Here is a 15,965-nt window from a genome sequence, read left to right on the forward strand (position 1 = left end):
TCAAAAATTTGAATAAGAAAAGGCAAAACTACGTCATTTTAATAAATATTTACTCATTAAGTTAAAAGGCAAAACTATTATATTTGTTTATGTTATTAAATAATCTTGTACTTCGCCTACTAGTTAAATAATCGGTCCATGTAAATGCAACATTGAGTGTAAATAATAGGATTCGTTAACTCGACTCGATTCAGTTTAATTTGAAAAAAATTCAAATTGAGTTCGGTTGCTAAAATAAGATTCATCAACTCAACTAACTCAAAATTTTTCACTCAACTCGATCGAATACTCACTTTTAATTGTTACTGACAATAAGCTAGTGAGGTGGTTAGAAACTTTAATGGAAGCTGGTAATTAATCATTGGTGGACTGGACCAGTGAATTATTCCATTTATCAAATTAATACTATGTGACTAATTAATTGGGTTTTATTTTAGTTATAAAACTAAATACTTAATTATTTTACAAAATAATAAATTTATGTTTTATATATCATATGATATTAACAATGGTTTACTATAAATCATTTTATCATATTTGTACTATAATATAACTCGAATTGTTAATACTAAAATAATAATAATTTGGTATTGCAGTAATAATAACATGAGAAAATAATGATATTTTACATTTGAGTTATTATTATTTTTATTGTAATTAATTATAATATTAATAAATTTAAATATTATTTAAAAAAATATTTTTTATTTTACAACATCATATCTAAAATTAATTATCCTCTTAAAGGCGCTTTTTGACAGCATTGGTAAATTTTTTAAATGAATTTTTCAACATCAATGGTAAATTAGTCATAAACTATAAGTAAGTTTACATTTGGTCAGTTAACTTTAAAAAATTACAAAATGATCATTTAATTATTTAAAAATTTTAATTTAAGTCACTGGACTGTTAATATTATTGTTATATGACTTTCTTTGTTCCACCACTTGTACTAATTAAAAGCCCTATTTCCTCTTCTCTTCTGTAGTTCAGTTTTTTTTCATAGAACAACTTTGGACCTCATGAATCTACGAACCAGAGTCCAAACAAATTTTTTCTCTAATCTTTGACACTAATCATTAGATCAACTTGGCTCTAAGGTATATTTTTTTACTTATTTATGGGTATTGATCTACAGTACTGATCATTGAATTGTCGCTTAGAACTTACTATTTAAACTTTATAAAAAAATAACAATCCAGTGACTTAAATAAAAAATTTCGAATAGTTCGATGATTATTTTATAATTTTTAAAATTAAATGATCAAAACGTATAATTTACCTTTAATTTAATAAAAAAAGTTCCCATCGATTAAACTAACTAAATCTGAGAATAAAAAGAAAATTGATGGATTAACTCTAATAGCACGTCGGACGGTATTTAAACCTAACAGCAGCATTGAATTATTAAAGGTAAAATTGACAATGATAGGCAACTTTTATTTCTTTGGTTGTATTTCTCATATGCATTTACTCGGCTTGCCACCCCCAAAAAAGGACATGTGATACAATTAAAATTCGATAATAGAATAAGTTGAATTTAAAGCAATTTTAAAAAAAAAGTTATATTGGAATTTAAATTTAATTAATTCATGTAATTATATTTTAAGAAAAAATTAGTATTGATTACGTTTCTTCCAAAAGAAATATTCGGATCCATAGGGCGAAATCAAAAATTTTTTTTAGGGGAATTGGAAATTAAATTGTAATTTTTATTATAGTATGTAATTTTATTATTTTAATAGTGTATATATTTATAAATTTTAAATAATTAAATTAAATTTTTATATTTTTAAGGAAACTAAAGTATAATTTTATATTTATTAATTTAAATTTTAAAAATTTTAAAGAAATTTAATAAAAAATTTTCTATTTTAAAGATTCGGATTACGGGTAATCTACAAAAATAGTCATTTTTGTTTGCCTCAGGTTATATTTTAGTCACTTATGTTTAAAATGTTACATTTTAGTCACTTATGTTATTATTTTGTTACGAAGTGATCACTCTACCGTTAAGTTCCGTTATCTCTCTAACAGTAATCATAGGTGGCAGTCTAACTAGATTTTAGGTGTCAACTTGAATTTCTAAATGGGATGAAAATAATTTTTTAATTAAAAAAATTAATTAATTAAAATTTTTAAACCTAAACCTTAACTAAAAAAATTGTTTATATCCTTTTTTAATTTTTCTTCCATCTCTTCTTTTTTCCAATGGTTTTTTTTCTCATTTGACTGGAAAAACCATTTGATTTCAACTATTTTGATCTAAATAATGGTTTTTCCAATCAAGTGAAAAAAAAACCATTGAAAAAATAAGAGATGGAAGAAAAATTAAAAAGAAAAGATGAACAGTTTTTTTAGTTAAAGTTTATGTTTGAAAATTTAAATTAATTAATTTTTTAATTAAAAATTTATTTTCATCCAATTTAGAAATCTAAGTTGGCACCTAAAATCTAGTTGGACTGTCACGTAAGATGACCGTTAGAGAGATAACGGAACTTAACGGTAAAGTGATCACTTCGTAACAAAATAATAACATAAGTAACTAAAATATAACATTTTAAACATAAACAATTAAAATATAACTTGAGACAAATAAAAATAATTATTTTAATAGATTACTATGCGGATTACCTGCCAGCCTCCCATAATTTCGTCCCCGTGGATGGATTATGTTTCGTTCAAAATGTCTTCAAAATTGAATAATAATAATAATAATAATAAGACGAACTGATTAATTTGATAATTAACTTTCTACCTTTCTAATGATGACAAGATGAGTCAGCAATAAACAGGTAATTAGTGACGCAATCAAGACCAGAAGAAGGATCTAGACACCTAAAACACAATAAGAGTTGTATTTTATTCAAAATGTTTAAATTTCTATTAGATTATAGCATACTGCAAATGAAAAAAAGAAGATGTAACTAACAAATATATTTATTGAAAAATTATTTAAAAATTAAATAATATTTTAATTAAAATGATAAAATTTAAAATAATGTGTTTTTGGAATTTACATTGTAAAAACAAAAAAGAGATAATTAGTAATTTATCAACTAAATTATTACCAACTGATGAGTAAAACTCACTTAATAAGGGGTTTATGATAGTAAATATATTTAAAAAATTAACAAAAATTGGTTAAGTATATATAAAGATTAGACATGTTTAAAGGTTGAGTTATCCACTAAAGCCCGAAGTTCAATTTGAAATTTATAAGGATTTGACATAAATATAAAACTCAAAAAATAAAATTGGCAAAAAAAAGTAACTCTATTTAAAAATTGAATTAAGCATTTAAAACAAACTTGAGTCCAATTGAACTCATTTTCTAAGTTTGTAATTATTGTATTGTATTATATTAGTTATATATATGTAATTTATCCATATAAAAATTAAATTTATAATAATATACAATACTATAATGTGAACATTAAAAAATATATTAAATTATCTAATTTAAAATTTTTAATAAATGAAAAGATATATGAAATTATTAAATATTAAAATAAAAAAATATAAATATTTTTTAAAAAATAAAAAAATATAACTATTTACAACTATAAATATTTTTAAACGTATTTTAAAATTTCAGATAAATATAAATTTAATCAAATATAAAATATATTAAATCCAACCCCACCAAAAGTGAAACTTAAATCGTTCTTCGGCAGATTCTTCAATCAATTAAGGATTTCAAAAGATATTATTTAACCAATATAAAAAGATGACAATTACAAGTGGCATAATTCCTATCAACGTAAAAAAATTATTGGACCAAATTTAAACAATAAAATAAAGGAAAATAATTGTCACCAACAACCTCTTCACCGATGACAAAAACATTATATTGTAGGTACAAAAGTAAGTAATAACGTTTTTTATCTTAATTATTAAAAAAATATTCTTTTGGGTCAATTAATTTATTTTTATTATAAAATTATTGACTGAATTTATATTACAGGTTAATCAGATACTAAATCAATTAAAAAATCGATATATTCTTTTTAAAATGATAATTAATATTAGGAAAAAATTTTGATACACAGACAAAATTAAGGGTTGACAAATGTATTCCTATTTCGTACACTGCTTACGGAATACAAAAAGTACACTACCAATGCGCAAACTACTAATTCTTAATATTATTATAATAACACTTTTATGTAATATTTAAATAAAATAATTAAAACTACATATCAAATAATCAAACACTGTTTAATAAGATTTATATACATTTTTTTTAATGATTTCACCTATAATCATTGTTGAATAAATTTTATACTACAAATTTTCGATACATTTAATTTCCTATTGTAATTTGATATCTCTATTTCTTGAAATGTGTCTTGAACTTATTTTAATTAATTTGTCAAAAAAAATTTGGTGTGATTTATACTTTTAGAATACATGGCATATATATCTAGACATTTTTATGCAATTGGATAATTTGATGTGGTTTGTACTTTTAAAAAAGATGTTATATTTGTTGTCAAAATATATTTGAATATTGTCACTTTATTTATTTTTTAACAATCTTATTATGGGTTTTAATCGTATATACTTTCTTTTTTAAGCAATGTTTAGCCACTCCCCAACCTACGTCCTCCTGCATTAGTAACAATGTCCTATACCAATCTAATTAAAACTCAATCGGCACAAGTATCTAATTACTCGATAAAATTCATAATTTTTTTATTACAACTAAAGAAATATAATTTTAAAAATAAAAAGATTAAATTCGACAAAAATATATAATAAAGGAATTTTTGATATAATTTAATAAATATAATATATTACATATATCAGTGGATGTATTAATAGGATAGATCTCGTTATTTGATTGAAACCTAAATTAGATGGCATGGATTTGTGGTAAAATGGGACAATGGGTTGGAGCGGAAGGCAGCAATAAATGTCAACCTCTAATTTTATTATTTGCTGCCATTATTGAAAATTAATGAATGGTTGGTGGGAGAGGATGGAGGGGACTTTTATGCTTTCTAATCTTGGTTATGGTTTCTACAAGTGGAGTGTTATTAATTGGCTGTGGTTATATTTTAATGAATTATTGAGATTAACGTGTTTTTTTATTAATAATTGTTTCATCTATTTTTAAGGTTTAACACATGGCCTCTTCTCAGTCTTTTGCTTGATTTAGTGGCTATTATCCTTTCTTACAAGCCACCACAAGATTATAAAAGAAAATCATTCAGTGGTATCCAAAATTATAGGCGGAATTTATGTATCCATCGACCTATGATTTGTAAACACTGATTTATGTATTTAATCATAAAGTCAAATCAGAATATGATCACCCTCTCCTTACAAAAACGATTTATTCAAGTGTGCAGCTCTTAGATTCATATGAACCATGAACTTAATTATCACTTCTGATGCTAAATTTATGTAGTCCATGACTTTACTTGTGGGATTGAATTGCAATTGGTAGTTTTTTTTTTTTCTTGTACAGAAATATAGTAAAGAGGAAAGCTTTGCCATGGGATTGAATTGCAAGTTTCTAAAACAGTAGCATTATGTTCATTGATAACATGAAAGATGGAGGATTGACATCAGATTTAAAGACCAACTAAACTGCTCTGCATAACCAAAAAGAAAAACGTAAACAACATAATGGAGTCAGTATCATCTTCTTATTTTATGGCATATGAGATGTGGGTCAAAATGGAGGGGCCATTTTAGACATTAGGAGGCGGCCAAATCTTGTCAAGTAATTCCTCGACTCGATTCGCTTGATTAACGTATCCTTCAAGTCCAGCAGCCAGAAGCTGCATAGATGCAGGTCCCATAGCTGATGCAAGGCTTAATTGGTCCCACTTTGTGAGCTGAATGCAGAGAGAAATTATCAGTCAACAACTGTTTCATGGTTTTCATTTAAAAAAAAAAAAAGGTGCTTAATCTTGATGGCTTCGAGATCACGGTTGTAAAAAGGTACATGGTCTAATTCATAACCAAAATTGCAGCAAATAGCTGATGAAGGAGCAAAGATTGGATGTGGTTGCGGTGACCATGGTCCAATGAATGGCTGTGAAAATGGTGAAGGAAATCATACAAAGGACGTTTAAAAGAAGTTGCTCCAATCAAGGGATCATGAGTAACCAAATTTATACATAGAAATCACTATCTCAACATCGGAAGCCATGTCCATATCTATATGGGCTGTTTCATATTGTAAGACCATGAATGCAATGTCCTGGGGAAATCACTATATCAGCATCGGTTGCATTTTGTCATTATAATGTGCAGTGAGTTCCAGTTTCCATTTCCGTGGTTTTTTCGGTTTTGACAATTGAAAACATGGGAAAATAGCATACCTCTTCAGCAGTGAAATCGTGGTTGGCAGCAGACTGTGGGGAAAGCCTCCTAATGTAAGAGTACTTCTCATCAGGAGCAGTAATTGATTCTTTCAGCGACTGCAATATCTTCAACGGTGCAATGATATAATCAACCCTGAAGGAATAAACCATACCACAGGTTTAAGAACCAAAAAAGAAGATCAATATTTGATTCTTAATTTGTAAGATTTCCATTCAAATAGATAATGGTGACAGTTTAGAGTCATATGATACCCCAGCAAACTGAATAAATCCTGCTTGTTTCGAACTGCTGCAGCCATAAGCTTTGATTTATGTCCATATTTGTGAATGTAGTTATAAGCTTTTGTCACCTGCAACAACAAACAACAGTAGACCAATTTAAAACAACCTGTTGAATATACTACATAAAGTATAAAAAAGGAACACCTAGTTAATACAATTAAAAGAACAATCACTTATTTCCATTAGAAAGATCCTAAAAAGCTAAGTCTAAACTTCAATGTGCAACAGATAGACTGTAATTCACTTCAGAGATCACAAGAACCAATGTGGCTGCTCAAAGAAACAATTGTTCAAGTTGCAATATTCAGCTGAAAATATATAAACCACAAGAAGCTAAAAGCCTACACTTAGAAATCAATAGTTGTTTAACTAACCAGACCTAACCCGGGATCCTCTCCTCTTTGAATGGCAGCTTCAATCTCAGGGTCACCAGAATGATTGCGTGCCCAATCCTGACCAAAGACAAAATGTGTTTCAAGGTTTATAAAAGATCAAGGTCTACAGACGAATGTCACCAAAAGTTTTCGGGGGGGGGGGGATACCCTAACACGGCCAACAAAAATCTGAATAACAGAAGCACCAGCTTGGGCTGCAGCTGCAGCTTGAGCAAAGCTGAACCAACACACCATAAAAAAAGCAACAATTAGAAAAAGAAAGAAATGGAAAACATTTGTTTAGAAATTTCTTAAACTTTTATAATCAAGCAATATAAATTGTCAACATAATCATATACCTATAAACAAAAGTTAAATGTGTTTGTATACCCTCAGATTCAAGCAATCTTGAGGCTTCTATTCCCTGTATAACCAACAAGCAATAGCAAGAATCATTTAGCCTTTATGTACCGAGGCTATCAAAATCACTATCTTTAAAACCGAGTGTATACACAATTAATTGAGACACTTACTTGCCAAGTTGAAGGAATTTTAAACAATAAGCGCTCAGGTGGAACATCAATCTCATTATACAACTTCAGTAAGTCATGAACCTGCATATCCCAATAAGCTTTTAGCATCAGACAGCATATCCGAAATAAAAGGGAATAAACTACTATAACATATAAAAGGAAAAAGAAGTGTGTTCAATACCAACAAAGTGAAAAGTTTTCAAAGGCGACTTCGCTCATCGTATAAACCATGTTCTATTGAGGAGCATAGTGATCCATATAATACTTATATTTATGTATAACAAATAAGTCTTTCACTACATTTCTTATTTCAAAAGCTAAGAGAATAACCTCTTGTCAACATAAGACAAAAATTCATGGGCAAGGAATAAATAGTTCATGTCATCAATGATAATATTCAATTAAAACTTTCAACATTGCTTCTTATGCATAAGACCTAATACAATTTTTGACAATGAAAATTGGCAATGGTTGTGATACCAAACAACAATCAATGGCAAAGAATAAAAATGGAGACATAAGAAGAGCCAGTACCCTCCTAATAATACCATGTGTATCATAAGCCAGACGTGCATCCACTTCAGTTGAAACTCGACCTGGAACTAGCTTTGCCAAGTCACCACCAACATTTACTAAAGCCTACACTTTATGAACAACCAAAAGTCAAACAAATTAATGATCTAATTCTAGTTTTCCCCCCTTCTTTGCCAATGCAAATGAATATTAGATAGCATAACACCAAAAATTCATGCATTATTACTTAATAATACAGAGTATAAGAATACAAACCTTGTTAAAGAAACAAGCCAACCTCAGTTCAGGATTGTCAAGCCTAGAACAAGTTGAATCCGCCAAGGCCAAATCCACAGCATTCTAAACCAAAAATAAAAACTTAACTAGTTAATTTGTTATACATATAAAAGATTTTAAGATATAAATATATATATATATTCATATGACAATGCTTACTCTAAAAATGGTATCTGGAAGGCTCAATATACCCAACAGCAGTGAAGAGCTAACAGTTGCAGCTGTTGGTGGAAACCTATATTCAATTTATTAGTATAAACAATTAGTCCTTTTAGAGTAAAACATTCATTAAGATAAAGCCCAAAATTCCAAAAACAAAACAATCTTTACTTTTCAAAATCATCAAAGATGACAGTGTCAGGAACTATCTCACTGAAAGTAGACACAGCATCCAATTCAGTTCTTAACCCTGAATTTTCCCAAAGAAAAAAAACAAATTTTAAAAACAACCCAGAAATTAAAAACCGAAGAAACAACTAAAATGGTTACAGATTCAACCAAAACGATCGAAAAGGAAAAGCAAGGTAGATAACCAGTGTCGAGAGAAGAAGAGAAGCCCGAGGAAGCACGAATAGCTGGAAAAGATGCGTTGAATTTGAAGAGTAGGCTGGAAGAAGGACACCCATTTGCAAATCCCAATCTTAATTTTGGTAGAGAAGAAGAGAGAAATGATGAAGGCGAAGATTGCAAGGAGAGTGACATATTTTTTTCCTCTGTTTTCGTGCGTGAGAGAGAAAACAGGTGAAAGTTCTTTTTAAGTTCGTTGCCGGATATTTTTAAATGGATAAGAGTTTTGCCAGGATGTATGCATTTTAGATTTTTGTAAGCTGATGGCCCCTTCTTGTCTGAATTATCATCTTCCAAATATCGGGTTATTTGTTTAGTTGGATTAGTTGGATTCATATTAAATTTGATTTTGCTTGGATTATTAATAGTTAAATATTGAATTTAATTATAAAATAATTATTTTCTCACATCTAATTATGATGTTAAGTAGATATTTCATCTGAATTAAAAAGAAATTTAAATTTTTTTTATATCTGATCTGTAACACTGCCTATTGTAATGTGAAATTAGAGGTATCTTATATCACACCTTAATATACATATAATAATATTCCCTATAACTTTACTACTAATATCTCATATGATTAAGTTACATCCTATCACATCCTAATAAGATTCTTAATGACAAATAAAATATATATTAAGAAAACACATATCAAATTACTTATTTATAAACATCATCAGCACTATGTCAAAATCCTGTTAAAACCTTTTATATTCTCTCCAAGCTCTCCAAAATCACCACTAACAACTCTTAACACACCATGTGAACCGCCTCTCATCTCTAACTTCACATATTATATCAACAGTTTCTACAAATTTTGTTATATCCTTGTTGAATCACCCAACGTTAAAAGCTTAGTCTTTGGTCAAGCTTAGTCTCACCAGACGCCTAAACTGGACACTTAAACTCAGCCTTGCCAAGCAACACGTCACATGGAGTGGCTCCATGCAATCCTCTAAATATATGTATGTACGAATGTATATGAGAAAGAAAACATACCAGCATCTGTCAATCTATCAATCCCCTGGGCCTAATGGCATTTCGCTTAATCATCTCATTTCAACTCTAATAGTGCTCTTAGCGGATAGTGTGTCACCTTACCCTCTACATTTATAGAGTAGAGTAGACCTAGCGTTCTCTTCTAAACACAACAATAAAAGAACCATTTGTTATCACTCTACCGAAATTCCACCCGTGAACACTATCACCTATGGTATAAATCAATCCAACATCTTATGTAATTTATTAGTTATAACAAATTTCTTCTATGTGATGATAATATCGAAGTTCAAGTTTATGATTCGGATTTGCATACTTAATTTATGTTTTGAAGATTGTTTCCCATGACTTCTAGAAGACTGCCATGAACAAAAATGGTACTTTATCTTACATGTTACGTATCCTGCTTTCCTTCTTTTCATATTTAGGTCATGTTTTGGACAATAGTTGGCAAGATTTAGAATTTTATCAGGACACTCGATTAACCACCTGTTGCTACTACCTGATTCATACTTGTAAGACCCCATGATTTAAATTTGTGTCCTTTCTCGTAAACGCATCGGAGAAAAACACATCTTTAAAAAATCGAACATACTTATGTCTAATAAATGCCCGGATCTCTCCGGAATCGGAATAACATTGTTTCTGATCTCACGAATGAATCAAGGAGGTAAAAGGGACAAGGGGTTACTATTACAGTACTGTGAGTCAAGAGGGCTGAAAAAGTTAAAAAGCCTTTAAGGGAAAGAAAAAAAACACAAATTTATTCGAAGTGAAACAACTAAAATGTAGCAGATTTCGAAGAAACAATAATGGAGCTGATGGAGATTATGTGATTGCTAACTCCCATTATCTATGTATTTTTGGATCAGAATGCTGGAACTGGAGAGCTGTTCATAAGAATTTCTCTTCTTTCAAACATTGTTAATTTGGCTCAAGGGTAATCTTTCATCCCCATCTAATAATTGCAGATCCCCATGTTAAACCTGCACCAAAACCTGCAGCTGCAATCGTATGGCCTGGCTTCACCTTTCCGCTTCGGACGGCTTCGTCCAATGCCAAAGGAATAGATGCGGCACTCGTATTACCATAATTCGCCAAATTTGATATGACTTTTTCCTGGGGGAAGTCTAACCGTGTTGCGACTGCATCGATAATCCTCTGGTTTGCCTGCATTAATCAAATCCATCAGATAACCATTATAACCAACAGTATTCAAGAAAAATTCAATGGTTGCTGACGTGTAAGGGTACTGGCTGGAATCAATTGTATCCTAAATCATATACCTGATGGAGCAATAACCAGTCAACATTGCCTGAAACAAGACCAGCTTTTTCCAAGGCAGACTCGATCGATTGTGGTACACATCGCACAGCAAAGCGAAAAACTTCTTTGCCATTCATCTGTATGCAGGAATAAGAGGACTTTTTCGGAGGGAAATCTAATGCCGAACCATTTGAACCCAACAGCTCATCAGTTTCATTATCATTTATGGGGGCACCAAGATGTCTGCAACAGGACTGACAGCTCTGTCAAATTCCTTAAGAGGAAGCAATACAGTATTTGTTTAGTACTTTAGTTATATAACATATGACTATGAGAGGGACTTACCTTCCACCCTCACCATCACTATGCAAGTCAAAGCTTAATAAACCATCCTCCTCAGCATCACAGGCCTACGGAATCGTTTGAATGACAAATCATATCATGTTTCGTTGTAAAAAATATATTATACACACAAGAAAGTTACCCTAGACCCATTAGTATGTAATAATGTCTTAGGTAGTTCAATCTCTAACATATGGTTCCTCCACCATGGCTACAAGAGTCTGGTTTTTAACAAACCAAATATAAGGTGAAAGACAATTCTCCACAATGATTGATAATTTCAACGTTACTCCGCATGATTATTACAAGAACCTACATTGTATGCACAATGCCATGAAATCTGGCCCTAATTTATATCTAATTATGTTCAACCAGCCACTCAGATACATCTACTCCCAAAATTTATATCTAATTATGTTCATATTTTTTGAGAATGTAAGATGACAGCACCTTAATACAGGTACTTCCGATCCTGTACTTTCCATCCTCATATGCATGTAGACTTATTATTACCTGTAATTTATGGTCACTTATTATGACCACTGGTAGACAGAAATACTACATATGCAAGTACATACATAAATCAGATCGACATTACAAAGAATGAAGAGGCATTGCCTTCAGGCTGAACTAGAAATTAAATGACCATTGCATCTTCCAAGAAAGAGTTATCTTAAGAAAAGAAGTTAGGAGTGTATTACCTGAACTAGTACAGCACCTGCGGCATCCCCAAAGAGGATACATGTCCCTCTATCAGTCCAATCAACAAATCGAGAAAGACCATCAGCACCGATCACCAACACATTACGAAACCCACCTCCTGTAATTCACAAATGTAAAAATGTTTGATTGTATAGCATTAAATAGACATGACCAAAACCTCCTTGCTGTGAAGTAAACAAATTTATTACCCCTAATGTGACTAGCAGCTGAGATCAGACCCAGCACAAATCCGCTACAAGCAGCTGTAATATCATAAGCTAAAGGAGAATTTCTGCAGCCAAGCTCTCTTTGGATCTGACAGGTTAAATAATGGTTGCCACACAACAAGGTACAAATTACTATTTGATAAAACATACACAAATGACTGTTCAAACAAGCACATATGCGTTGTCTGAATATAGAGAAAATAATATAAAAACATGCTATTATTTGTGCCAGTAAACACAAAATGTTTTCTTCACATTGGGAAATAAATGTTAGCCTAGTCGCCTATACCTGTGGAGCAGAACCAAAAATATCTTCTGGAGTAGATGTGCACATCAAGATTAGGTCAAGATCGTTAGGATCAAAATCTGCCATTTCAAGAGCTTTCTGTGCCGCTTCAACTGCTAGCTTTTTCAAACTTTCCTTTCCTGTAAGAGCAATTGTCAATAAGAATCTCCACACTGGACCACGGTGAAACAATGATGACAATATATATAAGGGATGTAAGCTTTCCATCTTTTGCTAAAGAAAATGACACAGGCAAACAAGGTTTCTATTTAGACACAAGTGATGCAACATTTAAGCTGGGCCAAATTATGTCTTATTGTAAAGGGAAAATGCTCTATCAACTTTTCTTTCAACCTCTTAAGAAATGGCAAGCTTAATAGGCTGTATTCAAAACCGATTAAACTCCAAGCTTAATAGGCTGTATTCAAAACTGATTAAACTCAGCATATCGACTCTGGGGCTTTCTAACTGGAACATCTGTTCACATGATTTAAGATAAAAATTTTAATCACATCAATGGATATTTGACACAAGCAGTAAATGCCAGCTAAATAGTCAACAAATATTCTGCACATAGTACTAGTATGGAGTGTATTCTGACCTGACATTACCCGTCGATTTCGTATTCCAGTGCGGACAGAGATCCATTCATCAGATGTATCAACTATTTTCGAAAGATCATCATTGGAAACAGAAAGAGATGGCACTGCTGACCCGCAGCCAACTAACTTACAGCCTTTCCTGACAAGCCTGTATTTTCCCGAAGTACAATTAAATCAGGAAAATCATTACCCTTCAATAAGTAGTAAATCAACAAATAAAAACAAGGCTGCATCCCGATTCTGAAGGCCAGATTAATATTGTTTTTCACCAGTCAAGTACTCACTGACTAATGTTGAATTATCAATCACTAAGATGGCCTCCTGGAGACAAAATGAACCAAAAACGGATTCATTGCAACAAATAAAAACAAGGCTGCATCCCGATTCTGAAGGCCAGATTAATATTGTTTTTCACCAGTCAAGTACTCACTGACTAATGTTGAATTATCAATCACTAAGATGGCCTCCTGGAGACAAAATGAACCAAAAACGGATTCATTGCATCCAGCAACTAACAAACATGAAGTATCTGAATGGTGACCATATTAATCTTCAGCTCTTGATACAAGCAAGCAAAGCATGTAGGTATTAGCATACGAAAGTCATCTCTAGTCTAATGAAACTAACTCCAAGAGATTTCCTTTACTCTCATTTTATAGTCCAAAAGAAAGCTTTCTTGTATCATTTATATCCATGAACAAATATTAACCGATACCATACCAGTGTCAAAATCAATACAATAAATGAATCTATGTATGTCGAGACCGAGGTTCTTTAACTGCTTATTCAGCTCATACCAAATCCATCATTAACTTTTCAAGCCTCAGTGGTAACCCAAACGCAAGAAACACACTAATGGGCATTGCAACCAAATGAGATCCTAATCTTTCAACCATTCAAATTTAATTGAGTTAATTACCCTGTACATAAGCTAAAAAAGCACATGCATGAAGCAAAAAACCCCTTTCATCAAATTTATAAATTAAATGCATCGTCTTCGTTCAACCCACATAATTCTCGCGAGTGCAAGAACACTTCAGCTTTCAACTTCACAAGAACTACAACAAGAAAACTATGAAATCCCAATAAAATTAATACCAATAGTAAACCAAAATTTCTTCTTTCTTGGACAAGTCATGCACATCAACTCAACTACTGGTACTCAATTCCAATCAAGCAAGAAATTATATATACATAAAAAAAAGCACAAGATATTTACTTGGGCATTCGAGATTCAGAAGGGGAAACATGCTTCTCCGCACCTTCAATGGCACTTGAGCACACTACCCTCCTCGAGATTCCACCAGAGAAGCAAAACCCAGATCGAGAAACGCCTATTGAAGGCTGAATCTTGCTCCTCAGCCTTGGAACTGAAGGCGTGAAAAACCCAGATGCATTGGCCATTTACACTCAACAATACCAAAAAATTAAAATGAAGTAAACAATAAACACTCTTTAAAACAGCAGAAAGGAAAAATTTTGGGAACTGCGTTTGCCTAAAGAATGAAAAAGAATAAAATACAAGTAAAACAGATTTCAGATAAGTATCGATAAGTTCATGCAAAACTTGAGCTAAAACAAAAGTTCAATTTCAGGGTTTTTTTTTTTGTTTGGTAAAGATCTTCGGAGGGACCGAAGATGAAAGTAAACGAAAAAGTTTGGCGATGTTGCCAACACAATATTGAGGAAACTACAATGCTACTCTTAATTTCTTTCACTGTAATAACATGCAATGAGCTTTCACCATTGTTTTATTTGCTGCAAATCCAATCCAAATGTTGGGATTGTTTTGTTTGGGCAGATAGACACAGTGGGCGGTTAACAAGATTGAACTTTGGGCTGGTTTATGGTGTTCTGAGCGTACGTGGCAAATGCCCATTAGCTGATACTTCGTGAATTACAAGGTTCGGATTGCCAAGATTAATGGTTGAAATAAGCTTCAAATTAAAAAAGTCTAATACCATAGAATCAGTTGGCGAAGTCTTTAAATTCAAATTAGGCAAAATAGTTTGTTCGGCCGCACATTAACAACCAGATTTCTGGTATGACAACAAATTAAATTAAAAAACTAGGTTACGGAGAAAATGTAACAATACGTGTAGAAATGGGTAACATTATAACATTCGTTATCTTATTAAATAAATGAGTAATTAAATTGAGTTTCGAGTAATGAAAGATTATTTAAATAATAGTAAAGTCAAGGGGGAATATAAGAGGCTGGTACAGCCTGGTCCTCTTAAAATAGAAATTTTATTATTTTATTTTTTAAAATTTTTAAAATTTTAAATTAGTAAATATAAAATTATACTTTAGCCTCTTTAAAAAACAATAAAATTTTAATTTAATTCTTTAAAAATTACATTTTTACTATTATGAAAATTACAATTTAATTTCAACTCTCTCTGAAAAATTTTCTAGTTTTGCCATTGAGTAAAGTTGTCAATTGAGTTTTAGCTCGATTAACATTGTTGCTAGTGCAAGAGAACGTGAGTTCAAGTGCGTTGAAGCGTATTATACTCTAATTTAAAAGTGAAGGATTATGGATAATTTTAAGTATTGTAAAAAAATTGCAAATAATTAAAATGAGAAATGAAGCTGTGTAGATGATTGAGTAAATTGGTTGGGGTTGGG

General features: G+C 31.1%; 2 protein-coding genes across 3 annotated transcripts; both read right to left on the minus strand.

Annotated features, from left to right (window-relative positions):
- Window positions 1-5,481: 5,481 nt before the first annotated feature.
- On the minus strand, window positions 5,482-9,126 carry LOC107896514 (transaldolase-like). The gene is made up of 12 exons (NM_001398436.1): window positions 8,874-9,126; window positions 8,671-8,749; window positions 8,500-8,575; window positions 8,320-8,403; window positions 8,065-8,169; window positions 7,531-7,611; window positions 7,357-7,421; window positions 7,166-7,235; window positions 6,998-7,075; window positions 6,594-6,691; window positions 6,339-6,474; window positions 5,482-5,849 (listed from the first exon to the last, which is right to left on the minus strand). The coding sequence occupies exons 1-12, from the start codon at window positions 9,040-9,042 to the stop codon at window positions 5,703-5,705; spliced, it is 1,188 nt and encodes a 395-aa protein (NP_001385365.1). The 5' UTR covers window positions 9,043-9,126; the 3' UTR covers window positions 5,482-5,702.
- Window positions 9,127-10,485: 1,359 nt separating this feature from the next.
- LOC107896515 (3-oxoacyl-[acyl-carrier-protein] synthase 3 A, chloroplastic) lies at window positions 10,486-15,291 on the minus strand. Of its 2 annotated transcripts, XM_016821696.2 has the most exons (9): window positions 15,079-15,291; window positions 14,554-14,704; window positions 13,334-13,482; window positions 12,736-12,872; window positions 12,429-12,534; window positions 12,219-12,337; window positions 11,521-11,585; window positions 11,196-11,418; window positions 10,486-11,079 (listed from the first exon to the last, which is right to left on the minus strand). In XM_016821696.2, the coding sequence occupies exons 2-9, from the start codon at window positions 14,559-14,561 to the stop codon at window positions 10,858-10,860; spliced, it is 1,029 nt and encodes a 342-aa protein (XP_016677185.1). In that variant the 5' UTR covers window positions 14,562-14,704; window positions 15,079-15,291; the 3' UTR covers window positions 10,486-10,857. The 2 variants fall into 2 exon arrangements, with proteins under 2 accessions (XP_016677185.1, XP_016677184.2); XM_016821695.2 differs by having other exon boundaries at window positions 14,554-15,247.
- Between the last annotated feature and the right edge of the window lie 674 nt (window positions 15,292-15,965).

The sequence above is a fragment of the Gossypium hirsutum genome, chromosome A09, assembly GCF_007990345.1.
Source record: "Gossypium hirsutum isolate 1008001.06 chromosome A09, Gossypium_hirsutum_v2.1, whole genome shotgun sequence".
Lineage (NCBI taxonomy): Eukaryota > Viridiplantae > Streptophyta > Magnoliopsida > Malvales > Malvaceae > Gossypium > Gossypium hirsutum.

Coding starts and splice junctions, on each gene's coding strand:
- LOC107896514 (NM_001398436.1), bottom strand. CDS start 9,042: ATGTCACTCTCCTTGCAATCTTCGCCTTCATCATTTCTCTCTTCTTCT. Junction 8,750..8,873: donor CTCTTCTTCTCTCGACACTG/GTTATCTACCTT, acceptor GGGAAAATTCAG/GGTTAAGAACTGAATTGGAT. Junction 6,692..6,997: donor AGGATCCCGGGTTAGGTCTG/GTTAGTTAAACA, acceptor TTGTTGTTGCAG/GTGACAAAAGCTTATAACTA.
- LOC107896515 (XM_016821695.2), bottom strand. CDS start 14,738: ATGGCCAATGCATCTGGGTTTTTCACGCCTTCAGTTCCAAGGCTGAGG. Junction 12,873..13,333: donor AAATCGACGGGTAATGTCAG/GTCAGAATACAC, acceptor TTGCTCTTACAG/GAAAGGAAAGTTTGAAAAAG. Junction 11,419..11,520: donor AGTGATGGTGAGGGTGGAAG/GTAAGTCCCTCT, acceptor GTCCTGTTGCAG/ACATCTTGGTGCCCCCATAA.